Source organism: Dasypus novemcinctus, chromosome 10, assembly GCF_030445035.2.
Source record: "Dasypus novemcinctus isolate mDasNov1 chromosome 10, mDasNov1.1.hap2, whole genome shotgun sequence".
Lineage (NCBI taxonomy): Eukaryota > Metazoa > Chordata > Mammalia > Cingulata > Dasypodidae > Dasypus > Dasypus novemcinctus.
This window is the reverse complement of record NC_080682.1, coordinates 6071160-6098148: the sequence shown is the minus strand read 5'-3', so window position 1 is coordinate 6098148 and position 26989 is coordinate 6071160. Positions and strand designations below refer to the sequence as shown.

The following is a 26989-nucleotide window of genomic DNA, read 5'->3' as shown; positions in this document are numbered from 1 at the left end:
TTTCAAAGGTTGATGTTCAACCTCAGCACACCGACTTGCAGAATTAATAATTAGTAAGTGTTGGTAAGATTGTCACCTGTTAAGGCCACAAAGCTCTCTGCAGCTAGCACAAATGGAGGACAGCTCTCTGAGAATGTGAGACAGTCAATACAATGTATAGAAATTAGTTATAAAGATATATTACATCTGTTCTTAATGCATTAAAATGAGCTATGAAGTTTGCCAAATTGCCTGTTCCATAACCTAACTGCCTATTTCACTTTTACTTTATATAAAACGCCAAGCATATTCACTTACCAACTTACATATATGACATTTTTTTAAATTCATTTACTTTGTACCTGACTGTAGATAATTATTTGGGTCTTGATACTGAGGAATCAAATGAAGTGCTTTTAGTTCTCTTGTGCCAGAATTGTCTATACACAGCATTTGTGTACCCCCTTTCAACTGACATATCACCTAAAATGAAAAATAACGATCAGGTTTCATTTTTAAAAGATAACTCCAATAATATGAACCTAAATAAACTTAAATCTGAGAAAATAGCTTTAGTCCAGAATTTAAGTTTTTAAACAATAGAAAACTATAGATCTGTTCTCTTATTTCTCATTCTAGAATAACATGCTCCTTGGTGGTACCACAGGGCAAAAAAACCCAAAACAAAACAATAATCTCCCAGAAATGTTTCCCGAGGTACATTCAGGGCACTAGCAGGGGTCCTGCTAGGGCCACTGTGTCCAGGTGTCTGATGGTTGAGAACCAGGTAAAGGGTCAGGAGACCATGCCTGGAGTGTCCTCCCCTGTCCTTGAACTCCACAGTGTATGTTCCTGGGAGAACGTGCTTCTCTGCCAGACCCTGGCCCCATTTGGATCAAGTTAACTCTAAAAGATACCATGTCCCCGTGATTCCAGCTCTGTAACTGGGCACATACTTAGAATAATCTTTCATTTTGCTGAAGTTGTTTTTTCCTGCCACACAAACATGTTACTAAATTAACACATGGGTTTTTAATGTCTATGATTTTATTTCCTACAAGCACAGCTTAGAAAGGTTAGTCTAGGACCTGGGAAATGTTGCTCTTCATGGACCTGGCTCGCTTTCTCAGGTAACCCAGTTGCAGTGCTGACCATGAGTAAATTAAGCACAAGAATCAATGGAGCCCTGAGTGCTCAGCCCTGTATGAGGCACCAAGGCATGAATCTAAGGCAAGAAAAGCTGGAGTTTCTGCCTGCACACAGCTTCTAATTCTGATGGTAAAACCACAAATACACCGAGAAACTGGGGTTTCTGCCTCTGACTTGCTTATCACCCAGAAGGAAACCCCAAATAAGTGTAAAGTGTTGACATGCCCACCCATACAAAGAATACAAAGCCTCTGGTGAAAGTGCAGAACCCCGAGGCAAAACTTCAGATCCTTCTGGCATTGATAAGAGGCTGGATTCTGTTCAGTTGGAATCGTGTTTGTATTTGGAGGATGAAGTCCCAGCCACTCGCTCACTCACTCAATCACACGCATGCACGCATGCACAGCTGGGGGAAGGCTCTAGTGGATCTTCCTGGGCTGTCTACGACAGGTGCCTCTGCCCTGCCCCGCCTGGAGGAGTGCACTAACGTTACTGGGTAGTCTGGTTCAGGTGGAAGAGTTCTCATTCTGTATGACCTGCTCCAGACGTCTGGGGAAGGCTCTGCCTCAGCACCCATGGCCCTGAGTAGAACCACAGACAATGAGGGACTAGAGCATGCCATAGTGAACCAAAGTCCACAGTGAGCTCATTTTCAAGTATTCTCAAAGTTCGTTCATGTATTATGGATAAAGGCCTCCTTTCTTGAAGTAAAGGACTGCTGCGGGGAAGGCAATTGTTAGTTCTTTGGACCCAATGCAATTTGCTAAAGGAATTCTTGGGAAAGGGTTCTTCTTCTCCCCTCCTCCTTACCCCACAGTAGATCTGGAGTCCTTTCATAAGCTCAGAAGACACAAGAAAATTATATAACAGCTCTATTTTCTTACCCATAAAATGAGGATAAAAATAACGCCAGCGGAACAGATGTAGCTCAGTGGTTAAGCACCTGCCTCCCACATACGAGGTCCCCTGTTCAATCCCCAGTACCTCAAAAAAATAATAGCCTCTCCCACAGAGTTGTTACAGGATTGAAATAATGAATGTGCAAAAATATCACCAAAACCACAAAAGTTACTGATCGCATCCTACGTAAGTGTGAGTAAATATTAAGAATCTGGAGGCATGGAGAAGGAAGGGAAGCAGCTTCTGTCCCAAGGGACCAAACCGCAACTCCCCCTGCCCCCCCTCCCCCGCATGCTTCCAGTCCCACAGTTCAGCCGGCACAGCCCTCACCCCAGGGTCTGACCATGGCTCTACTTTCAGGATGTGAATTGTGGGCACTCTAGTTAAAGAATCTAGCAATGCCCTAAGTGTTGGTAAATTTGCTGAGATTGAGGAGAAATGAGATCTTAGAAATAAGAACAGGAGAAAGACGCTAGTTGATGCCCCTCTTTTATAGATAAGCCAACCAAAAAATGCTGATTCAGCAGGAAACAATGAAAAATAATGACTGAAATAACCTATTGACTTAGTAACGATATGAGCCAAACATTTAAATAAGGTTAGTCCTACGCGTTTTCTTTGGCATAATTACCATTGGGTTCGAGTCTTTCTTCAAAGAACAGCCGGGGGTGTCCTCAGGTTCTTGGGATGATGGAAAATTGCAACAGGATTCCTGAGAAAGAGGGATCTGATAAGTTGCTTCCTCCTGATTGCTACTCATAATAGTACCGCCTGCTTCCTTTATTTCAACCTAAAAGAACAATCACTATTTTAGAAAACCTGTTATGGACATTGGCTTTTGCAGTTACATGGGACAGAAAATTGAAATTCGTATTCTAGGTGAAAGTTACACTTAAAAGTACAGAGGGCCTTACATTTCTTAGCGGTGAATCTAAAACTCTTAGTTCTCCCTATGGCGGGGTAACAAGGCTCATGGGTTTCGCTCATGAGAGGACTCTGAGGACCCAAACCAGCCACTAAGGCGGTGTGGAGATGGGGTTTCCAGGCGGCGCTTGTGCTTTCAGAAAACGGGCTAAGTAAATGGGAGGGCTCCTGGAGCTGGCAGCCGAGCCTGTCTTCTCTTAAAATCACCTGAACTGCTTACCCTTCAAGTATGCTTATTAGTTTTATTAAATATTCCAGTCAATGATTTTATCAGGCTTTCCCCCCTCAAATCCCAAATCCTTGCTACTGTTAGGTAAGACATAACAGCTTAAAAAAAAAAAGAACTTTTCTGACTGAATGTAGGTGATAACTGCCAGCTTTATTTTTAAGCTCTCTCCCCTGCGACAAGGCCCAACTCAACAACACATCAGCAAACTTACCAAAAATACGGAGAAAAACCAATGATATTACTGAAAATCAATGGAAGTTTTTTATAACCTTGAACATGCTAATGATAAAAAAAAAAGATTTAATAATGCTATAAGACTTTAGTGTTTCAATATTGGGATGCTTCTTTTTAAAATCTGATAAGAAGGTAAAGAGGATTGGGAAACAGCAGACAACCCACGTTTTGCATCATCACCCTTTCCTCTCTAAACTCCGCCTGCCCAGGTTGCTCATTACACAGTTCAGGTGAGTCTCCCAAAAGACCAGAAGGCAGGTCATAAAGGCCTGAAAAAAGATGTCTCAAGTGCAGTGAGTTTGAAGGTAGTGTCCAAAAAGCCTCACATCAAATCACAGAACAAGTCACTATTTTTCAGAGTGAGTCTTGACTCAAATTTGGAAATTTTCCAACCTACTAAAACAAGTAACAATTATCATGTGTTGGCAAATACTAAGTATGGCAGACTAGCATATAGATATAAGTCCTGAAAGAGGTAGTTTAGCTACATTTCTAGTAACAGCTTTATTGAGATATTTCAAATTTTATAGGAATTCCAAAAATTTCAAATTTTCTTCTGTTTTCTGCTTTGGGGAACTTGCCATGCACATGTCATCAAAGGTTAGATTTAATCAATCTTCTGTAATTAACAAATACTTATAGGATAAATATATCATTTCCTCAGCCCCACACAACTAATATCTGAACTACTCATACTTCAGCAAAATCTCTTTTTACAGAATAGATATAAAGGTCAATATATGATAATGAATTTGTAGAATAAGGAAATTCGCAATTTACCCTGAATATTTACTAGAAAATAATTTTATTCTGCTTAACTAATAAATCTTTTCCATAAACTTTTTCATTGTACTAATTAGGAAATAGTCAATAGAAATTTTAAAAATTCAAATATCATTCAGTGTCTCCTTGGTTCTGCCAATCCAGCATTCTGTTAAAACCGGATTACATTAGAAGACGATTTTACTGTCCCTAATAAGAGCTAATTCGCGTTCCTGTTCTGGTTCATTTCCACTGACTCCTCACTGAGCTGGAAGACAGCCAGGCCAGGACCCACAGGCAGAAGTCCTGGGGTGCAGGTTTGGGTAGGTGACCAAATGGAGCCCTCTGAAAAGGGTACAAGGGGCCTCCTAAGGAAGACCCCTGCACTGGGTGACTTGGGGAGGGGGGCGCTCTGTGGGCTCCTTCTTCCCCTCCCTGGAGGCCATGGTCCCCCTGAGTACATGTGAGGCTGGCAGGGCACCAGCCTGGGCTCCATGCAGCTCACGCCCTTCTCCCCCAGTCAGGCCAGGAGGAAACCAGAAAAGCAGAAACATAAGCCCCTGCTGCTAAGCCTTGTGACATACGAAGTAGTCTCTGGTCACTGCAACCCAAACTCAAAAATGTTCCAACTAGGCTTAATCTGTAACTGACTGAAATGTTTCAAAAGACGATTAACCTGGTTTTCCAAACTGGATATTTTGAGGGAGCCAGCATACAATTTTGGGGATCTTTGATTTCCCTAACAAACTGCTTTGTTTCGTTTCAGCAAGAACAAATCAGAAAATCCATAGTCATGGAGGAAGGATATTGGCTGAGAATTAGCAGGGCTTTTAGCCTTTGATTTCCACTATTTGTGCTTGAGGAACAGTCACTCCTTAGCAAAGGAAGACCTCACAGCTCCATTTGAAGGCTCAGCAAACACAAGTATGTACTGGGAGTCCTGGTAGATTAGAAGCCTCACTGTTTGTTTGTTTACATAAAATGCAAGCACATGGAAACTCACATTATCTAGTACTCAAACATAAACAGGGCTTCTTCCCTAAAGCCAGTGACAGCTTTGACAAGAGGGTCCTACTTAACAAACTTGCTCATTTGTCCCTACTCTTGTCCTCTGCTCCCGGCACCTTTGGGTCTCGCCGGCACTGCTGACCCTGCCTGTAGGATGGCTCAAGCCAGGTAGGTGTCCCTTTGGTTACCAGGGGATGTGCCCTGTCCGGAATTGGGGAATCCAACAGGACGTACGATGTGTATCCAGGGATGCTACTGACCCAGGAAAAACGCTTCTAGAGGAAAACCTTGGTCTACGTCCCTACCGTCTCACATATTTGGAAAGGGGTGAAAAGGGCACGGCCACCCTTTCCCGGGCAGTCTTACTGGAATCACCCGGACGCCTGGGTGGGCGGCTCCTTCCCTGGCCCAGGCGCCCAGCGGCAGGACAGCAGAACTCCTGTGCGGGGTCAGCAGGGAGGACAGGAAGTGGACGTTGTAGGCAGGCGGCGGCACCGACGGGAGAGCGGCGTCCCCCAGGGCCTGGAGCTCGGGCAGGCCCGGTAACTCCCCCAGAGCCTCCTTGTCGTCATCCTCGGCCAGGAGCTCCACCTTGACCTTGTTCTTGCAGTCGGCGCCCAGCGGGGGGTTGAACGCGTGCAGGAGGGGCTCCTTGGGGTCGGGGCTCAGGTACGCATCCGGAAAGACCTGGAACTGGTCCTCCTCTCGCTTCACCACCACCGCGCCCGTCAGGGCCACGTCTTCAGGAACCAGCTGGCTCTCGGCACTGAAGAGGTCTGCGACGATCTCGTCCTCGGGACCGGGCATCCCGCCCAGCAGCGGGGCCTCCTCCATGTCCACAGAGGGGACCTCGGCACACGCATCGCCCCCGCACCCTGCTCCCGTGGGACAGCCGCGCACCTGCAACGAGGTGGCCAGGTGAGGGGCGGGGCGGCCCCGAGTGACCGCCCAGGGGGCTCAGCCAGGGGCTCCCGTGGTCCTGTGTGACAGTCCGGGGGTCCCACCGCCCAGGGGCTCCCACGGTCCTGTGTGACTGACCGAGGGTCCCACCACCCAGGGGGTCCCACTGCCCAGGGGGCTCAGCCAGGGGCTCCCACGGTCCTGTGTGACTGACCAGGGCTCCCTCTGTCCTGTGTGATTGACCAAGGGTCCCACCGCCTGGGGGGTCCCATGGTCCTTTGTGACTGTCCGGGGGTCCCACCGCCCAGGGGCTCCCACAGTCCTCTGTGACTGAGGGTCCCACCGCCCAGGGGGTCCCACGGTCCTTTGTGATTGACCGGGGGTCCCACCGCCCAGGGGGCTCAGCCAGGGGCTCCCACGGTCCTGTGTGATTGACCAGGGGTCCCACCGCCCGGGGGGTACCATGGTCCTATGTGACTGACCAGGGGTCGCACCGCCCAGGGGGCTCAGCCAGGGGCTCCCACGGTCCTGTGTGACTGACTGAGGGTCCCACCGCCCGGGGGGTCCCATGGTCCTGTGTGATTGACCAGGGGTCCCACCGTCCTGTGTGATTGACTGGGGGTCCCATCGCCCGGGGGCTTAGCCAGGGGCTCCCACGGTCGTGTGTGACTGCCCAGGGGTCCACCGCCCAGGACATCTGGCCAGGTGGTTCCACCCAGGGGCGCGGGGGAGGGGGTGTCCCACAGCCCAGGGGTCTGGTCAGGGGGTTCCGCCATGCAGGTAGGCCCACTGGGGGTTGCCAACGCCACCCCAGGGGAGAGGGTCCCACCGGCCGCCGGGGGTCCTTGGGTCTCACTGCCACTCGTCCCCGCCTACAAACCTTGAGGCCGGGCTCGGGGCTGCGGGGAGGCCCGACAGGGCCGGGGGCTCGGGCACCGGAAGGGGTGCCTCGACCGGCCTCCTCAGAGCGACACGCCGGGGCGGGCGAGATCGCGAACGCGGCTGCTGCGCGTCTGCGACCGTTGGCGGTTGGCGAGGGGGCGGGGGCGGGGCCGGGGCGTGGGCGGGGCCGTGCCGATCTGGGGGCGGAGCAGGCAGGGGAAGGGGCGGGGCCAGCGGGGCGTGGGCCGGGCGGCCGGGAGCCGTGTAGAGCCCGGGTAGAAGCAGGCAGGGGAGGGGCCGGCGGGGCGTGGGCGTGGCGGCCGGGGCCGGTCGGATCCCGGGTTGAAGCAGGCAGGTAAAGGGGCGGGGCCGGAGTGAGACCTGCCCCTTCCGGGGAGCAGCGCGTGACCCACGAGGCCAGGCTATGGTTGGGCGGGACCCGGTGCCCGCTAGGGGAGCGGGGCTGCGGTTGAGCAACGGATCCGGAGGGGTCTGGGGAGCAGACCGGGATCGGGGCGGGGCCGGGCGACAGTGGGGCGGGGCTGGGCGGGGCCAGATGGCAGTAAGGCGGGGTCTGGCGACCGTGGGGCAGGCCGCTGGCGGCTCAGCTTGAAAGGCCCAAACCTGGGTACTTGCTGTTCCCAGGAAACGGAGGCACCTGTGCACAGGGGCGTGCACCTGCGAATCCCCAGCCGCACATGCACTGCGTATCTCAGGTGCCAGACTGAAATTTTGTAACTGAAAACTGGGCGTCCTAATGGAATATAAAGTCTAATTTTTCTGGGAAGGGGATGACTGATCAAGAAATAAAAGGGACAACCGACATTAATAAAACTCTCGAACTTTGGGTGGGGAGTCAGCTAAATCCATCTTTCACACAAGCAGAAGCCAGGAGGCATTGCCACTGTTTAATCAAGAAGAGGGCCTTATTATTATGGAAATAATGAAAATGCTGTAATAATGACTGAAGTGATGAATGCTTAACTATGTGATTATACCACATACCACTGATTGTACACTTTGGATGAACTGGATGCTTTATTAATATGTATCAGTAAAATTGATTTGTTAAAAAGACATTATTGGCTGTTGATTTGAACTTCAAATTTTAAAAAAGGGTGGGGCAAAACATTATTTAGAGGTGTAGCTGTAACCTACAAATTTCTAACAAGGTAGCATTCAAAGAGAGTTCTGGGAAATGGGAGTGGGGGGCTTTGTGGTTAAGGGGAAATTTGCGCTTAGCTCTAAGGTACTTTGTTTCCGTGTACAAGTCATGTTTGGATAAAATAAAAATGTATAACATCAGCTTTCTATTTATTTTCAAAACTACCTTTCTAGGTCAAACAGTATAACCAAGACATAGCTGCACCATGTACTCTACCACTCAAAAAATCCTATGAAAATTTTGCCCAGGTGACAATTCCTAAATTTGGACTGGCAGTTTTAAGGCACTCAAGAACATGGCTAGGATTTTATCTGACAAATTATTCCAAAACATGAGTTGACAACCCTTAAGATCTCACTGTTGGAATCTTCCTGGCATGGCCATGACCTACAGTATATTCCAGGTAACCACTGATCAAATCACAAACCTACCTGACTTGAGATGTCGTCCATTCCTCGGGAGCTTACCTCCGCAACATGGAGCCGAACCCAGCAAACCTGTTCATTTCCCCAGCACCACCGCCTCCTGGCTCCTGGGCAGTCTGGACCTGTTGCCCCATCTGTAGGGTAGGATTCCATAGAAAGAAACCTCTAGTGGCTTTCCGGATTCAAATTGGGATAGCTTTTCTTAATTACATGCTATATAAATTCCCTTAGTAAAATAATTATAGATAAAACTGAAGTTGCATTGAGCACCCTCCCCTGTCATGCCAGCTCTCAAAGAAGGGAGCCAGTGTTACCTTTTCAGCCCCTTTCCTGTGTCCTTGAGTGCATATGTCCATGTAAGCAGTTTAATTTCATGGCTGGAATGGTCCAATCACAGAACCCAATGGCATTCATGGGCGGGATGAAGAAGTCAACTCGGGCTTCCCAAATCACCCAGCTGGAGCAGGCAGCTCATGAACGGGAAACAGGCACCCAAAACAGCTGCCAAGGGCATCAGCCCGCAAGGTTCCACCGCTGGTCCACCTCACACCATTCACGGAGCAGCTCCCACGCGCCAGGCAGCCCTTCCCGTGGGCAGTCACCTGTGGGGGCCGCATGTGACTCAGCAGCGAAGGCCCAGACCTCCGTGCTGGCTGTCCCCAGTGCATTTGCAGCCCCACTGGACCGCTCAGTCTCAGCTCAAACCCCTTCTAAATCAGCCCTCCCCCTGCCAGGTACCCCCTCCACCCCCACCCGGTTCTCTCATTAAGACCAGACCCTCAGGGAAGCAGATGTGGCTCAACAGATAGAGCGTCTGCCTACCATATAGGAAGTCCAGGGTTCGATGCCCAGGGCCTCCTGGCTCAAGTGGTGAGTTGGCCCACACGCAGTGCTGCTGCATGCAAGGAGTGCTGGCCCACACAGGGATGTCCCCGTGTAAGGGTGCCTGCCCCCTGCGCAAGGAGTAGCCCCCATGCAAAGGAGAGCCACCCCCCACAAAATCGCAGCCTGCCCAGGAGTGGTGCCACACACACAGAGCTGGCGCAGCAAGATGATGCAACAGAAAAAGAGACACAGATTCTCAGCACCACCTGATGAGAATACAAGCGGACACAGAAGAACACACAGGAAATGGATGCAGAGAGCAGACAACGGGGGAGAGGGAACAGAAATAAATAAATCTTTAAAAAAGAAAAAAAAGACCAGACCCCTGGATTGGTTGGTTTGGTCTCCGGCTTCTTCCCGCAGGAAGTTGAGCAGCCTGAGCCGGAACCTGGCCCATCACTAGCTGTGCTCCAGTGCTCTGAATAGAGCTCTGCATGCAGCATGCACACAATAAAAGCTGTGGAGGGTCAAATTCCTCCATAGGCCTATTATACATTTACTGAGCACCTACTATGTGCCAGGCCCATTCTGAGCACAGGGGCAAGGGAAGGGATGAATAAATGAGTATTGAGTGAAAATCACTGGGTCTTACTGGAAGCGGCTCTTCTGGGTCGAGGCACGAGCCTAGCGAGGCCCTCTCGTTGCTCAGACGCCTGTTCTGTGTACCCTGGCCTCTCACCTTTGACCCCGGCCTGAGCTGGCTCCAAGGTGCACTGACTTACAACCGCCTTATTATGTATAATAAAACAGACAGAGACAGATGCTGTAGTAGATCCGGGTTAATGTTTTATTCATGATAACCTAATTCACACTCTACATTCCTAAGATTTACATCCTAGAGAGCATGTTGTATTTACATGCAATGGACAGTCCGCAATAAAGGCAAACCACAGCTCCGTGAAGACTGCGATTTGTTCCAAATTAAATTAAATACATAATACTCTTACCTCCCTCTTTCGACATACACAGTAAAAACTCTCTTCCTTCTTTTAAGGAGTATAAAATTGTATTGATAACTGTGCTGAGTAACTAACAACTACACTGGAAACAGTTACAACCTGAGAGGCGAGCCCAAATATGCCCGAGTGTGAACACGATACCACAGCTCGGTGACAGTGACGTGGGCGGCACTGCACGACCGCAGTGCTGGAGGGTGGAGGCCACTCGCGCCCTCGGCAGACAGGCTTTTCCATTTTCCCCCACAGCTCCTTGATCATAGGCCACGGACGATTAGGAGGTTTCGTTACTGTTGTTGGTATGTTTGTTTTTTGTGTTTTTTTTGGTCTTTCGTTTACATTTCTTATGATTTTTAAGAGGAAAAAAAAATCTTTGGCCCATTTAGGTGGGATGTTTAACGTTACAAAATATACATAAAATATGCAAGCGCCTTCCTCTCCTTCGCATTCCAGCCCTTGTTTCTGTGTTCCTGGAGTGCAGAATTCTCGAGGAGGCGAGCCCGAAAGGAACAAAGTGGTCACAAAAGTAAACACAGAATTAAAAGGGGGACCATTAAGCGTGTCGTGACAGCTCCAAGGCAGTGGGATACTTGGTTTTTGTATGAAATACTGAAGATGACTCAGCGCATAACTGCTTTTTGGTCGGACAGGCTTTCGACAAAGGCACTCTGATTGCGAGGACAGGCTGGGTGGCAACCCAGCACCCACAACTCGCAAGATCGCAAAGTTGTTTCCGTATTGTTGCTACCACCCCATCTTCTTCGGAATTAGGGGAGGACGGAGAAGGAAGCCGGGCTGGCCTGACCATCCTGCGTTTGCCCTCAGGGGCCAATGTCAAGTTCTTCCTACCATCCCTTTGGGCACATACTATGTTTCATTCTTCAGGGAAGTCCCCCACACATAACATTTGGCCATCATCCCTTGCTCCCTGTCTCTACGACGGGGCAGTTTGTGGCCTAATTATGAAGGGAAGGCATTCCAGTTGGAGGACCCCAGTCCAGCTACCCTCATAGGGGGCTGGACTTTCTGTGGTCGGGGAAAACAGAGGAAAAAGTTCTATTTCAGGGCATCCAGACTCAGTCAAATTGGGACGGGAGTAATATAAAATTCAGCCTAAAGACTTTACAGAAATAAAGAATTCTTTCCTCTAGTCTCCCTGGCATCTGGGACTTTCGTTTTTAAGGCACTGGGTTTTTGAATATGGGCAAGCCTAGAGATGGGGCATTCTACTTGCTCAAAACACGGAGAGGCAAAAACAGACTGCCAAACCTGACAACAATGCAGCTAGCCACAGGCGCAAGGTCCTGTTTCCAAAAGCACAGCATTCTCAGTTAGTGCATTACACAAAGGTTAGCTGTAATCGTTAACACCGCCAATCTGAACAACACTTTCTTCTTTGAACAAAATAAATGCTGCTCTAATCGTTAAATGCCCTTCGGTACCAGGTGTTTGCTCACGGCTGAGGAAACAAGCCATTTTCTTTTCCAATACATGGGAAGTTACAACTCCACTAATTAATTCAACAATATTTTGATCCCTTCATAAGTACAAGCCAACACAAAGACTTTAGGGGGACTTTATCAAATGCTCATGAAGTTAGGGTATACCTGGAAGTAATACATCTCATACGGTGGACCCTACTGTTCTAGGAAAACAAAAACACCATCATCCCCTTTATGGAAGGAAAAGTCTGAGTTTTTAAAGAGCAATTTTTCATCCTGACCTACCATCAGGATTAACACGATTTTTGTTTTGTTTTTTTCATTTGGTTTGCATTAGAAGAGTTCATTTTCCTTCATAGTAGCTCTAAGGGAATTACTTTTTGGAATTAGAACTGATGCCATACAAACTGATGATGTCGAACATTGCCTGTTTCAGTTGCCTCCCGAAGCGATGAGAATCCTTTTGTTTTAAAAAACAAAAACCAAAAACAAAAAACGCATTAAAACATGGAAATTCCCACATCCCCAGCCTTTCCATTCTTATCCTGATTCAAATAATTAACATTCCTTAATGATTGTTTCATTAACTTACACATCCTGGAGAAATATTTGGGGTAACAAGAGTTTGCATTTTTGTGTTTGTGTGGGTGTGTCTTTAATCTGAGGCTTTCCCTCAGATTTTACGTAATGCTGTTAATTACAGCATTACATAAAACACGGCAAGTCAATGAACTGCACTTGTTTCTGTTAACAGTGAACTTGACACTGACTGTCAGGTTATGCATAATGTGGAAAAGGGTTAAATGTGTCATATTATGAAGTGGTTACACGTTCCACTCGCAAAAGGACACTTCAGCCCCACCCCCCACCCTGGCTGCAGTGTATTGATATTTCTGAACATGTGCTCACTATTCTCGGTCCACCCTCCAAGTGTTAGAGAAAGTCAAAATGTTACAGAAGCACTCCGACATTTAAGATTTAAAACAAGTGCTGTCAGAGAAGACAAACATTTTCAAACAAGATATATTTCTTTAAAACGAGGGAGGCTAAGAGAATTTTGAAATTCATTTATTTCAGAATGCCCAAACCAAGTAAAAGTAGATCACTGAAGTTTTATGTCCCATAAAGGGTGTGCTACCCTTAAAAAAGACAAAAGTGAAAATACCCCATCTTTAGAAAAGGGGACTTACAGTCTCAGGGCAAGAAAACTTGGAAGATATATGGAAATTGATGAGGTTCTCTCCCACAAGAATGTATGACACCCCATAGCCGTCATCAGCAACCTGTGCAGCAAAAAATATGTTGAATTTTAACGTTGGGAAATGAGAGATGAAAGGGACTTTCTAACATTTTGAGTCCAAGGCTGCCACTATCACCGTTATGGGCCGTCAGCAGGAATTCCTCTGTACTGGTTCACAAGCATTGTTATGAGGAAAGCTTGGAACTGAGATCGGCCTGGGCAGGGGCAGGAGGTGGATGGGCAGCCTGGGCCCTGGGACTGGCAGGTGTGTTCTGTACAGCCCGCCCCGCTGCACTTACCGGTCCAAAGCCGCCTCCACTGGACACGTACTCTGGATTTCTCTCCAAGTCAAACAGCTCCACCTGCTGCTGAGGGGTTTGGCTGGTTGACAATCTCCAAGGTTCAGATAAAACCTATTGAGTAAAAGAAGGACGGAAGAATCAGGAACTGTCTGAAAGGCACGTTTTCTAAACCCTGAGTTCTTTGGTGACTGAGAAGCCTGCTACGAAAAGAAGAAAAAGTTGGCTTTGTCTTCTGATGGTTTAGACACAAAAGGTCTACATCCCCAAAGACCTTGCGAGTTTGGGGCCATACATCTGCAGAGCGGGCATAGAACAGGTGAGGATGTTGGGACGGCGCGCAGAGCAGCTATCAGCATCTCAAACAAAAACAGTGGCAGATACATTCGCAGTAAGATTTGGGATGGAGGCAGCGCTGTGCTGGAGCCCACCCGTACCAGGTCCTTTGATCTGCCTATTCAATTTTCAGGAATTTTTTAGGCTGTTGTTAAATATAGCCATCACTAAAAATTAAATTTTATAAACTTTCAATTAAAAACAAAAATGATAAATACACTACACATCACTTAATTACTTTTATACATTTTACAGCTATCTATGTTCTCGAGGTTATTTACGTCTATTAAGTTCAGGAGGGTAAATCCAACAGTTCAAAATTCCCAATTTGATTAAGCAATGCCCAAAGACCCCCTTTGTATGTCTGCTCCAACTGGCAAGGCTGCAGTGTTTACTGACTCAGCCAGTGAGCTCGGCTGAACCCTCATGAGAAGAAGCAACTTACTTCCTTAAGGAAAGGGGAATCCACAGCTAGGTATTTGGACACCACATAGAGGCAGAAAAGATGACGATCGATTCCGGAGCCGACCATCGCCAGGCGGCACAGCAGCTGATGCTTCTCAGAGGCAATCTTGAGCAGTTTCAGCCTCTGCTCAACCTGAATAACAACCAACAGGCATGAAATGCACTGGACCTTTGAGCCATGCTGGATGGATCTAAACAAAAGTCCTGGGGCCTTTTCTGCTACAGCAGCCTCAAAAGGAAGCCACTGGGTCCACCAGGGAGGTAGACCAGGAGGCCGCCCCTGCATCCTGGCCAGAAGCCCAACCAGCCGGTGGACATGCTGACCTGGGTCCCAGAGGCTGCAGAGGGGTCACTGTTGGAGAGACACTTGCTGGGTCTCCGTGTGGCCCGACTGGCGTTATTTCACCTTTTACACAAATGAGATCACAAAGTAGGTGGGAAAGCTCCCGTCTCAACAGGTTGCATGAGCCTCAAATCCTCACTGTCTGAAAATGAAGCTCTTGGGGTTGCCGTGCATGATGGATAATCCTCTGAAGAGGCATGGCTAGCACCTCCACTCAGACAGTACTTCTGGGGCTTTAAGTCTGACCCCAAATAGGCCACTGCAGGCTCCTTTCAGCTCCGTTAAGTGAATCACAGAATCGGGGTTAAGTGCCTCAACGGGAAGGGGAGTTCTGTGGCCCCGCTGGAGACCTGGCCTTCAAGTCTGTTTTGGAAAGCCTCTAATAGACTAGAGCCACACGGGTCAGGACACCCACGGATTTCCCTCCCCATGGAGGTGCCCCGCAGAGGAGAGAGCCCTGGCCCGCGTCTCCCTAGTCAGCTGGCGGCAAGCGCCCATGGCGTGGCATCCCGTGGAGCTGGGCATGGCCGTGGCCAGAGTCGTGTGGCCCGGGAATTTGCTAAAGTCACCTGAGTCTCTGTTTCCTTATCTGTGAAACTGCACTAACAGGACTACCTGGATTTCAAAGACGGCGTATGGAACACCCTTGGCACAGAGCCGGGGCCCCGTGATGGGCCGTGGGCTGCCAAGGATGCTTGTCGTTCCCTAACCTAGATTCCAACCACTGGGGACTTGTCCTCAGCACCTATTTCCTGCTCCTTCCCTCACCTGCTGTCGGTTATTCTGACCTAAAGCCTATCGGTAAGTACCATCTGACTTGCAGGAATTACATGACGACACAGACCTATCCTGGGATATTCTTTGCACACCGCCCTCTTACTTTTTAGTATTTTCTGGTCCCTTGAGAGAGGTGGAAGAAAGCAAACGTGGAATACGTCCTCGGTGTGGGCGGCACGTGTGCGCTGGGATTATGGAAGGCAACGCCCATCCCAAGGTTCCTCCTCCAACGGCGTGAAGTGCGCCGTTGTTGCAATTTGTCAGGCATCCTTACCGTCTGCGTGGGGTCCACCATGGCGCGCACGAAGTCGCAGGACTCCAGGGTGCAAGAGCGAACGGTCTCCGTCCTGCCTTCACGGAAGAGCCGGGTCATGGAAGCTTCGTATGTCAGGCAAAATTTGCCCATGTCCTAGGAAAGGAGCAGCATTTTATCACAGGGCAGGGCTGGAGGACACAACCTAAAGTCTAAGACATGATCAGTCAAGGTCAGCAAGGAAAAGTCACCATTATTAGTCTTTGGTTACGGTCTGCGCTTAGATGGCAGGCAGAGGTGGCGGCGGCTTTGGGAAGGGCGGGGCGTGGTTTCCGGGCAGCCCAGGTTTGTGTTTCAAGATGCAAGAGCAGCCGATCACACGATTTCCTGCATTGCACACACCTCAGCATTCTTCCCTTGAACAGAGCCTAACCTGGATTAACAGGAGACGCGCTCACGTTGGGAGGACAGCGAGAACGCTCCAGCAGAGAAGGAACTGCCGGGGCTGCGAGAGAGAGGGGGGGGGGCAGGGCAAGAGGCCGGTCTGTACAGGGCAGTGGGAAGGGGGGCCAGGGCACAGGCAGGGGGTCCGCAGCACAGAGAGGGGCCTTGTCAGACAGAAGGGAAAACGGGGCTGGAGAGAGCGGCCGCAGGAGGGCTGGCAGGTGGGAGGCCTCTCCTGAAGGCTTCCAATTCCTAAGGAAAAGTGAGGCTGAGAGGAGGATGTGGCAGGCGCCGGAAGCATGGGATGGGCATTTAGGGGAGCAGAGGAGTGGGGGCCCGGGGGCCTGCTGGACACTGGCAGCGTGAGAGGCTTTCACAATGGGCACCGACTGAACCGAGGTGGTGCGCCCTGCCTGCCACGAAGCAGAGAATCGGGGTGACCATCACAGGGCTGGACTCTATGCCCAGTGAGGAGCAAAGGGGCATGGAAGGGCAGAGGGGAAGGAAGAGAGTGGATGCTCCAGGGGGGCCCAGGATCGCTGGCCTTGGGGGCTGGAGGGAACCAGGGGGCCAGGAGAGAAGGCCAGGCTCGGGGGAGTGGCAGCAGCTGGAAGGACAGAGAGGGGTCTCCTGGGACCCCAGGGTGACAGAGCGGCCAGCGTCTGGAGGACAGCCTGCAGTGGGCTGACGCTGTCCCTAGCTCCAGGAGAGGCGTGGCAAGGGGGGAGTCGAGAGCCATGCACCCGGCCGCCGGGCAGCCGGGCCGGGGTCTGGGGACTGACCGAGGGCCACTGGGGCCCAGCACAGGCGGGCCTCCAGCTCACACCACGAGACGCGCAGGGCCCGAGGAGGAAGGGCGCACCCTGGAAGTCAGGGTGAAGGGCCCGCTGGCACAAGGCACACCCCAGGGCAGGGTTGGGAGGCCGAGGACGCCCCAGTCGCTGGGCATTAGGTGCCTCTTAGGACAGGGGATGGTGCACGAGGGGTCCCCTGCCGCAGCCTCTGCCCACAGCTGCAGCTCGGCACGGGCAGCCAGGGGGAGCAGGGTGCAGGGCAGCCAGGGCGCAGGGCAGCAGGGTGCGGAGAGCAGGGCGCAGGACAGCCAGGGTGCGGGGAGAAAGGCGCAGGGCAGCCAGGGTGTGGGGTGCAGGGTGCGGGCCACCAGGGCACAGGGAGCAGGGCGCAGGGAGCAGGGCGCGGGCAGCCGGGTGCGGGCAGAAGGCCGCGAGGCAGCCAGGGCGCGGGCAGCAGGGCACAGGGCAGCAGAGCGCGGGCCGCTGGGTGCAGGGAGCAGGGCGCGGGCCACTGGGCACGGGGAGCAGGGTGCAGGCAGCAGGGCAGGGAGGTGTGAAGAGCCCTCCAGGGGCAGGACTCCATCTCCAGCCTCTGGTTTCCTGCCATTGGGGTTCCCAGGGGGGCCCTCGAGGTCCAGCACAAAGACCCGCCAATTCCTGACCCTTGTCCTGTGATCCACAGGTCATTCCGTTTCCTGGGATGGAGCCCAAGGGAACTCTATGACCTTGTTCTATTCTGGGGCAAACGGGGTGAGAACGAGGGCCCGGGCCATTTATAAAATAGCCCTTTCAGAGAACTGCTTCCTTCCTCAGCACGGGCATTTCCAGGGGGATCATCAGAAGAAAGAGTGGGGAAGGAGGGAAAGGAGGCGGGGAGGGGGGAAGGACCCAAGGGAAAAGTCTACGTTCTGTATTTCAGTGTTTAATAAAGGCTCACTTGAAAAACAGGGCGCCATGGTTTACTTGAAGTCATCCTCACCATGTCAGCTGGCAGGCAGCCAAGCACCATGCCCGCACTTCTACAACATCACCCAGAAGACCTCCTGGCACACGCTCCAAACACTGGCGTGACAGTCCCAGGTGCCATCAGAGCCGGGCCGGTCCCGCCGGCAGCACCGCTCAGCCAGATGGGGCCCGCGGCCCCCAATCCGCAAGGGCAGCTGTGCCGTCGTGGGGACCCCGCCCCCCTCTAAGGGGCAGGAGCCCCCACAAAGTCTACAAAGACTTGTGATTTAATGGTCTTTCTGTTGCAACTACTCAAGCTCTGCCCTTGTTATATAATATTCCATTGTATGAAAATACGGTAATTTAACAAATTTCATATTGATGACTTTTTAGATTGTTTCAATTATTTACAGGCAGCATGTTTAAATATATCTTTGTGTATGTTTTCTTTTTTTATGGATACAATTCTAAAAGTAGAAATTGCCAGGTAAACAATTATGCCTTTGTGATAGACTTCTCAGCTGTGTATCATACCATTTATGAAATGCCTGGTTGAGAATCGACTGCTGTGACAGAACATCCCTCTCAGTCCATCTCACCAACATGGAATAAAAAAAGTACCTGCCAAAGGAGGATGGTCCATTGACAGGCCCTTGATATTGATGACTGTGTTTATGAACCTTTAGTCTTGAAATTGAAACTAGCCTAGTATTACAGGGTACCTAAGAGTTACCTCTTGGGAGCCTCCTTGTTGCTCAAATGTGGCCTCTCTCTAAGCCAAACTCACCATATAAATACATTACCTTCCCCCTAATGTGGGACATGACTCCCGGGGATGGGCCTCCCTGGCACTGAGGGATTATTATCAAGCATCAACTAGCAATGTAACTGGAAAAAGACCTTGACAAAAAGGGGGAAAAGGTAAAGAAAATTGAATTTATATGGCTAAGAGATTTCAAAGTGAGTCAGGAGGTCATCCCACAGGTTATGCTTATGCATGTCTCAGCAGGATCTCGTTGAATGCCAAAGTAGATACTACCCCAAACAGTGGGGCTCCTGTGAGCTCTGGAGACATCCAGACACTATAGTCAGGGCAGTTAGCTCAGGAGTCAGATGCCTTGCCAGTGGGCCCTACTTCATAATTTATGCTTCCCAGTATGACAGAGCTGTACTCAGTTGTGATTTCCCTACACATGGCTCTTCTGTCACTCTATTTGAACCTGTAATTAGGACCAGAGTTGATCAGTGTATGTCCAAAAGACTTAAATCTTTGGGCTGTCCATGTGCCGGGTGGGCCCTGAATCCCAATGAAGTTTCAACACGTACTCTCTAGTTCATTGGTTTCACACAGAACAACTAACAAGGAGGTGATGATGGACAACCACCATACTAAGAAACCGAGAGAGTCTACAACTGCAAGCGGCAGAGTCCCATCCATCAGACCTATCAGATTGAAGCCCCTTCTCAGTTAGAGGTGAAGTGAACATCATCATCCCAGAATCCTCAGGATTGGGGAATGAACTATGGACTAAAGTAGACTTACTGATATTCTACTATAAACTCATTCTGAGTCTAGCAATAGAAAAAACTGTATCATTAATGTCGAGGCAGTGGTCACTGGAGGTTCTGAGGGCAGCATGAGGGAAAAACAAGTGTTAATACGGGGGCATTTTCAGGACTTGGGAATTATCCTGAATAATACTGCAATGACAGATACAGGCCATTACACAGCTTGTCATAACTTACAAAATTATGTAGAAGAAAGTGTAAACTACAATGTAATTGTAATCCGTGCTTAGTGACAATGCTCCAAAACCTGTACATCAACTGCAACGAATGTATACACTAACGAGGGCTGTTGTTAATGTGGGGAAGTGTGGGAGATGTGGGGAAGCAGGGCATGTAGGAATCGCCTATATTTTTTATGTATTATTTATGTAATCTTAAGCATCTTTAAAAAAATAATTTAAAAAAATCTGCCAGTTACAAGGGCAAAAACTCAATCTTGTTTAATTTGTTTTGATTAAATTCCTGGTAAGATTTAAGTTTTGGCATACATTCTTCAGCCATTTGTATTTTTCTTCTCTTGTGAGTTACCAATTTCTGTTGTGATTTCATTTTTCAATTGGGGGTCTTTATTTTTGTCCAAATGGGATGACACAGCCAGTTTTCTCAATTCCATTTTCTCATTACTCACAGATGTTAAACATCTCTTTTATCACTACTCCTTATGTACCATGTTAAGGCTCTATTTTTGCCTCAGTATTATGCCATTTTAATTATTGTAACTTTCTAGTTTCTGTATTTTAGGCTTTGAAAGAGCAATCTCCACTGCTCCAACCATACTTTATTACTTTTCTGTTTCAGAACATTACTGGTTTTTCTCAAATGTTAACTCTTCCAGGTGAACTTAAAAAAATCAATTGGTCAAGCTCCTTTCCTGAAATCCTATTTAGGCCCATAGCCGTGTCTGAATCAAATGTATGAACCAGGAGCATTCGCCTCTTCATGAAGCTGAGCCATTTTATTCACATTCTGGCCTTCTCTCCATTCCCTGGAGTCTTTCACATCCCTCAGGACAGCTTCCAGGCCCTTCCTCATAGAGTCCCATCTGCTCCACATACAAATGCCTGGGTAACTGCAATTTTTGCTTCTAGTTTCCATCTTATTTTCAACTTAGCTATTACTATTAAGAAGGATATAGGTCCTTGGCTAATTCTGCACTGGGAATTTCTGAGTGCGCTTCCTGGTTGTAAAACCTTTCCACCTGCTCCATCCCCGAGTAGGCGTACCAGTCTTCCTTTTGCCCAATTATCCTGTCCGGCTGCACTTACTGGAAAAACATTCAAGAACGTGGAGCTGTTGGAAGCATCCTTATCCGTCCAGGTTAATGGGATTATCTCATGCGTTCCCCCCCACTTTTTTTGGAACGGCACTCCTTGCGCACGAGCCAGCTCACCACATGGGTCAGGAGGCACCAGGTCCAAACCTCGGACCTCCCATGTGGCAGGTGGACACCCCATCCACTGAGCCAAATCCGCTTCCCATCATGCAGTCCCCTTTAAGCAACATGCCAGTTATAAGAAGGAATGGTATTTATCATGCTAAAGAAACAGCCCCTATTCCTGAGCCCCTTTACGTAGAGTTGTTATCAGGAATGGATGTTAAATTTTGAATGTCTTTTTAGTATCTCTTAAGATGACTGTTTCTTCTCTTAGTAATAGGATTTAATATACTACCAAACTCACTAATTGATACTAAACCATCCTCCCATCACCAGAGGTTATTTTCTTATACCAGTATTTGTTTATATTGTATTTAGGGTTTTGTACTTACATTCATGAGCAAAATTAGTCTGTGGCTTTCTTTTTATTTTTTATTTTTTTTCTTCTGGTGGTTTTCTTTCAGGGTGAGCAGTAGCACAGTGGTGAAAGACACGGGTTCTAGAGCTTGCCTTCTGTGATGGTTAGGCAAACATGTCAACTCAACCAGGTAATTATGCCCAGTTGATTGGTCAAGCAAGCACTGGGTTACTTGTAATACAAGGACATTTATGGACTTTAGTCACCAGTGAGCTTGCTATACAGATATCTGATTACATCTACATCAGTCAGGGAGATTGCCAACAGCAATGAGTGATGCATTATCCAATCGGTTGAATGCCTTAAAAGGGGAAGTGATTTCAGCATTCAGAGATAATTTCCCAGCTCGTCTTGGATAGCCAATGTCTTCCGGAAACTCATCAAGGACCTCCAGTGGACTGTCCTCAGAGCCCCTGGTTTGCAGCCTGCCTGTGGAACCTGGACTCGTGCATCCCCACGGTCATGTGAGAGACTGATAAAATTGCACACTATTGACAGGTATCTCCTGTTGATTCTGTTTCCCTAGAGAACCCTGACTAATAAGCTTGGTATCAGGGGTGGTTCTTGAGGAACAGAGTCTCAAACATGGGATGTCAGAGGTGGTTCTGGGAGTTCTGCAACTGGCTTTCTACTCCATTTGGACTCAACGGTACTAATGACTCCCTTTACAATAATGAAGAGGCTGCTAACACTCCATGGTGCAAGCTGGCAATGGAGATATGCAAAATATTACCATTGGATTCCCCTACTTCCACACTTATAAAAAGCAAGGATCTGGGTGAGAGTGTTTTCAACACCCTAACAGTTTTGTTTTGTCAAGAGGCTGGCTGGCTCCTCCTAGATACTCTGGATACAGTTACAAACGAAAGGATGAGCTAAAGGCTTCAAATTTGCAACTTAAACACAGTATGCCTGATGTGAAAGTTTCCATGTGCTCTGAAAGAAAACTTTGTCTCCTGTAGCCAACGGGCTTGAGGTATCTGAGAACCAAACTCAGACTCTCATTGTACAAGTAGCAAAGTTACAAAGGAAACAAATCTCAAGCTGCAGGGTTTCTGCAGTTAAAGCGAGGGCATTGATTGGAAAGGAGTGGAACCCAGAGGACTGGGATGGAGACATATGGGAGGATGATCGTATTGGTGGGGACACTGGAACCATAAATTCTGCTGAGACTTTACCAGGTAAACCTGCCCATGGCCAGCCCCAAGGAGGCCAGATTCCTCCCAGCCCTGGGGCAGGTACCAGCCAAACTGAAGCCTACCCTGCCCAGCCTCTGGCCTGTCCCAGGGAGTCCAGACCACCTCCCAGGCCTGTGTTAGGTACCAGTCAAATTCCAGCATGCACTGCCAAGCCTCCAGCCTGCCCTGACGAATCTACCTTCCAGCCCTGCCTGAAGAGATTAATCCTGTCTCACCAGAAGAAAATGCAAAGGAATGCCCTCAGGTCAGTAGCTCGCAAGGCATTTCTAATCCTCCTCCTTACCCACCCACCACCCCTCTTGTCTTCAATACTAGACTAAAATCACAACAAGCCCCCAAAGGTGAAATACGAAGTGTGACCCATGAGGAAGTAAGGTATACTCTGAGATAACTGCATGAGTTTTCCAACTTAAATACACAGAAATCAGGGGAGTATGTGTGGGAATGGATACTAAGGGTATGAGATAATGGTGGAAGGGATATAAAGTTGCATCAGGCTGAATTTACTGATATGGACCCACTAAGCCGAAATTCTGGATTCAACGCTGTAGCTAGAGGAGTTAGAAAGGGCTCTAACAGTTTGTTTGGGTGGCTGACAGAAAAATGGACCAAAAGATGGCCTAGCATGTCTGAGGTTGAGATGCCTGATTTGCCCTGGTATACAGCAGAAGAGAGAATTCAAAGTCCTAGGGAGATTGGAATGCTAGATTGGATTTACCATTTGAGACCTGCCCACCCACCCCAGGAATATCCAGAGGACACACCTTTAACCAGGACTGTGAGGAATAAATTTGTAAGACTAACTCCATCTTCCCTGAAGAGCTCTGTGGTTGCTCTTCTCTCTAGTCCAGATATTACGGTAGGGAGGGCTGTGATGGAATTAGAATCCTTAAACATTATGGGGATGATTGGACGTGGGTCCAGTAAAAGTGAAGTGTTGGCAGTTAATCACCAAAGACAAAGTGGGCGTGGCTACCGCAATGAAAGGCAGATTCAAAGCAGCACTCAAAATAGTCCGAGTTCCATAGAGTTATGGCATTGGCTAACAAATCACGGGGTACCCAGCAGTGAAATAGATGGGCGTCCCACTAAATTTCTTCTGGATTTGTATAAGCAGAAGAGTGCTAGGTCAAGTGAACAAAACCCTAACTCGAATTACAGACGCAGAGAATCACGGCCCCTTAAATCAATTCCCGGACTTGAGACAATTACAGACCCAGAGCCCCTTGACTAAGGAGAAGGTCAGGTCTCCTCGGGGAAGGATCCTGCTGTTAAACTGCCAAAAATTTATACTGTTAATCCTCCTCCCACCTTTCCTCAAGGAGACCTATAGCCTTTTACCAGAGTAACTGTGCACAGGGGAAAAGGAAATGATCAGACATTTTAGGGATTATTAGACACTTACTTAGAAGTGACATTAATTCCAGGAGACCCAAAAGGTCACTGTGGTCCACCAGTCAGGGTAGGGGCTTTTGGAGGTCAGGTGATTGATGGAGTTTTAGTTCAGGTCCGTCTTACAGTGGATCCAGTGGGTCTCCAGACCAATTCTATAGTTATTTCCCCAGTTCCAGAATGCATTATTGGAATAGACATATTCAGTAACTGGCAGAATTCCCATTTTGGATCCCTGACTTGTGGAGTGAGGGTTATTACAGTAGGAAAGGCCAAGTGGAAGCCACTAGAACTGCCCCTACCTAGCCAAATAATAAATCAAAAGCAATACTGGATTCCTGGAGGGATTGCAGAGATAGTGCCACCATCAAGGATTTTAAGGATGCAGGGGTGGTGATTCCCATCACATCCCCATTCCACTCTCCTATTTGGCCTGTGCAAAAACAGATGGATCTTGGAGGAAGACAGTAGATTATCGTAAACTTAACCAGGTGGTGACTCCAATTGCACCTGCTGTCCCAGATGTGACACCACTGCTTGAGCAAATCAACACATCCCCTGATACCTGGTATGCACCGTTGATCCGGCAAATGCTTTTTTCTCAATCGCCATTAGTAAGGACCACCAAAAACAGTTTGCTTTCAGCTGGCAAGGCCAGCAGTACTTCTTCACCTGCGTCAGGGGTATGTCAACCCTGCAGCCCTATGTCATAATATTGTCTGCAGGGACCTTGATCGTCTCTTCCTCCCACAAGACATCACACTGGTCCATTATATTGATGATATGTTGATAAGACATAGTGAGCAAGAAATAGCAAAGATTCTAGACTTACTGGTAAGGCATCTGCATGAGAAAGGATGGGCGATACATCCAACAAAAATACCAGGTCCTTCCACCTCAGTGAAATTTCTACGTGTTTAGTGGTGTGGGGCATGTCGAGGTATCCATTCTAAAGGGAAGGATAAGCTGTTGCATCTGGCCCCTCCAACGACCGAAAAAGAGGCACAGTGCTTAACTGATCTCTTCAGAATTTGGAGACAACACACTCCTCATTTGGGGGTGCTACTCCAGCCCATTTATTGAGTGACCAGAAAAGCTGCTAGTTTTGATTGGGGACCAGAACAAGAGGAGGCTCTGCAACAGGTCCAGGCTGCTGTGCAAGCTGCACTACCACTTGGGCCATGTGATCCAGCAGATCCAATGGTGCTGGAAGTTTCAATGGCAAACAGAGATGCCATCTGGAGCCCCTGGCAGGCCCCTGTAGGAGAATCACAATGCAGACCCTTAGGATTTTGGAGCAAAGCCCTGCCATCCTCTGCAGATAACTACTCTCCTCTTGAGAAACAGCATTTGGCCTGCTCCTGGGCCTTAGTGGAGACTGAACGCTTAACATGGGCCATCAAGTTACCCTGAGACCTGAGTTGCCCGTCATGAGCTGGGAATTGTCTGACCCACCAAATCATAAAGTAGGGCGTGCACAGCAGCACTCCATCATAAAGCGGAAGTGGTATATACAAGATCGGGCTTGAGTGGTTCCTGAAGGCACAAGCAAGTCACATGAGGAAGTAGCCCAAATGCCCACGGTCACCACCCTGCCATGTTACCTTCTCTTTCCCAGCCCGCAGCTTTGGCCTCTTGGGGAGTCCCTTACAATCAGCTGACTGAGGATAAGAAAACTTGGGCCTGGTTTACAGATGGTTCTGCACGATACGCAGGTACCACCCAAAAGTGGAGAGCTGCAGCACGATAGCCCTTTTCTGGGACATCCCTAAAGGACAGTGGTGAGAGCAAATCCTCCCGACTTCAAGCAGAGCACCTGGTTACTGCAGAGCTGACAAGGGGTGCACTGTGAGGGCTAGGCTAATGTGTCAACTCAGCCAGGCAATTGTACCCAATTGACTGGTCAAGTAAACATTCAGCTAATTGTAATACAAGGGGACATTTATGGACTTTAGTCAGCAGTGACTTTACCGCACAGATAGCTGATTAAATTGACATGAATCAGGGAGATTACCGCCAGCAACGAGTGACAATTTATCCCATTAGTTGAATGCCTTAAAAGGGGAAGCGATTTCAGCATTCAGAGACAATTTCCTAGCTTGTCTTTGGACAGCCAATGTCTCCTGGAGACTCATCAAGGACCTTCGCTGGACTTTCATTGGAGCCCCTGGCTTGCAGCCTGCCTGCGGAAGCTGGACTTGTGCATCCCACGGTCATGTGAGAGACCCATAAAATCGCGTACTATTGACAGATATCTCTTGTTGATCCTGTTTCCCTAGAGAGTCCTGACTAATACACCTGCCAAGCAAGCCTCAGTCTTGCCCCTTATTAATTAACTACAGCTCCCGAGCAAAATGCTTTACCTCCTTGCATGTAAATAGAAGAAACAGTACCCTGGGTCAGGGCTGTGAGGGTTAGTCCTCTCAAAGCACTTGGCACGGTAGCTGTGGGCTCAGTGAGGTTCATTATCACGAGTTCTGGGAAGGGAACCTGCTATCTCTGAAGCCATGAGCTCTTCAAAGCCATGAGCCTATCTTGACCAGGACCGTTTTAGCAGGTGCTTCTCTTGACAACGTCCCACTTTCATCCACGTATACTTATCTTTTCAGGCTTCCTACCTTTTCTCCAGTTAGTTTTACTCATGTGCATTGTCAAAGAAAATAATAATTTCATGGAGATTTCCAGCTTTATTACTGTGGAACACGGTACTCTATTAAAATCTTCTTTGGACGCGTCACCCTCTTTTATATCCCAGCACTGCTTATTCATAGGCATGAAGTTTGCTTGGCAATTTTAAAACTCGAGCTTATGCATTCTAAGATTGGCTCCCTCGATTCTATTATACCTTTTGGTCATTTGATCTGTCAAAAACAAAAGCAAGTTCAAGTCTCCTACACTTATTGTGCTTTGGTTCAATGCCTTTCGTTTATGCCTTTCAATGAAGATGTTATTCAGGAAAATAACACTTCACACTTACCACAATCCTTTTTTTTCCCTCCAGGAATCCTTTTTAAATTTTATTACAGCAGCTCTAAGTTTATAGAAACATCATGCAAAAAGTACCGTGTTCCCAGAAAACCCTTTCTAACACTCAGTTTTCCTACTGATAACATTTTGCATTAGTGTGGTACCTTGGTTACAATTCATGAGATAATATTATAACAGGGAGCAGACTGGCTCAACTGACAGAGCATCCACCTACCAAACAGGAGGTCCAGGGTTCAAACCCAGGACCTCCTAACCTATGTAGTGAGCTGGCCCACGTGTAGTGCTGATGCGTGCAAGGAGTGCTGTGCCACG

At 48.5% G+C, this 26989-nt stretch overlaps 2 protein-coding genes across 5 annotated transcripts in view; both read right to left on the bottom strand.

Moving 5' to 3' along the window:
• The window catches only part of TESMIN (testis expressed metallothionein like protein), a 55614-nt gene extending 48490 nt beyond the window's left edge, over nt 1-7124 (bottom strand). Inside the window, exons 1-4 of the mRNA XM_012520887.4 lie at nt 6966-7124; nt 5552-6085; nt 2660-2818; nt 342-462 (exon numbers count right to left, since the gene is read on the bottom strand). Coding sequence (XP_012376341.2) covers nt 342-462; nt 2660-2818; nt 5552-6019 — 748 coding nt within the window. The 5' untranslated portion in view covers nt 6020-6085; nt 6966-7124. The remainder of the gene's footprint in view (nt 1-341; nt 463-2659; nt 2819-5551; nt 6086-6965) is intronic.
• A 3082-nt stretch (nt 7125-10206) lies between these two features.
• Nucleotides 10207-26989, bottom strand: part of CPT1A (carnitine palmitoyltransferase 1A) — an 82967-nt gene continuing 66184 nt past the window's right edge. For all 4 annotated transcript variants that reach the window (XM_071217921.1, XM_058305017.1, XM_004481657.4 and 1 more), the window contains exons 15-19: nt 15575-15709; nt 14161-14313; nt 13380-13493; nt 13031-13123; nt 10207-12300 (exon numbers count right to left, since the gene is read on the bottom strand). In XM_071217921.1, coding sequence (XP_071074022.1) covers nt 12214-12300; nt 13031-13123; nt 13380-13493; nt 14161-14313; nt 15575-15709 — 582 coding nt within the window. In that variant the 3' untranslated portion in view covers nt 10207-12213. The remainder of the gene's footprint in view (nt 12301-13030; nt 13124-13379; nt 13494-14160; nt 14314-15574; nt 15710-26989) is intronic.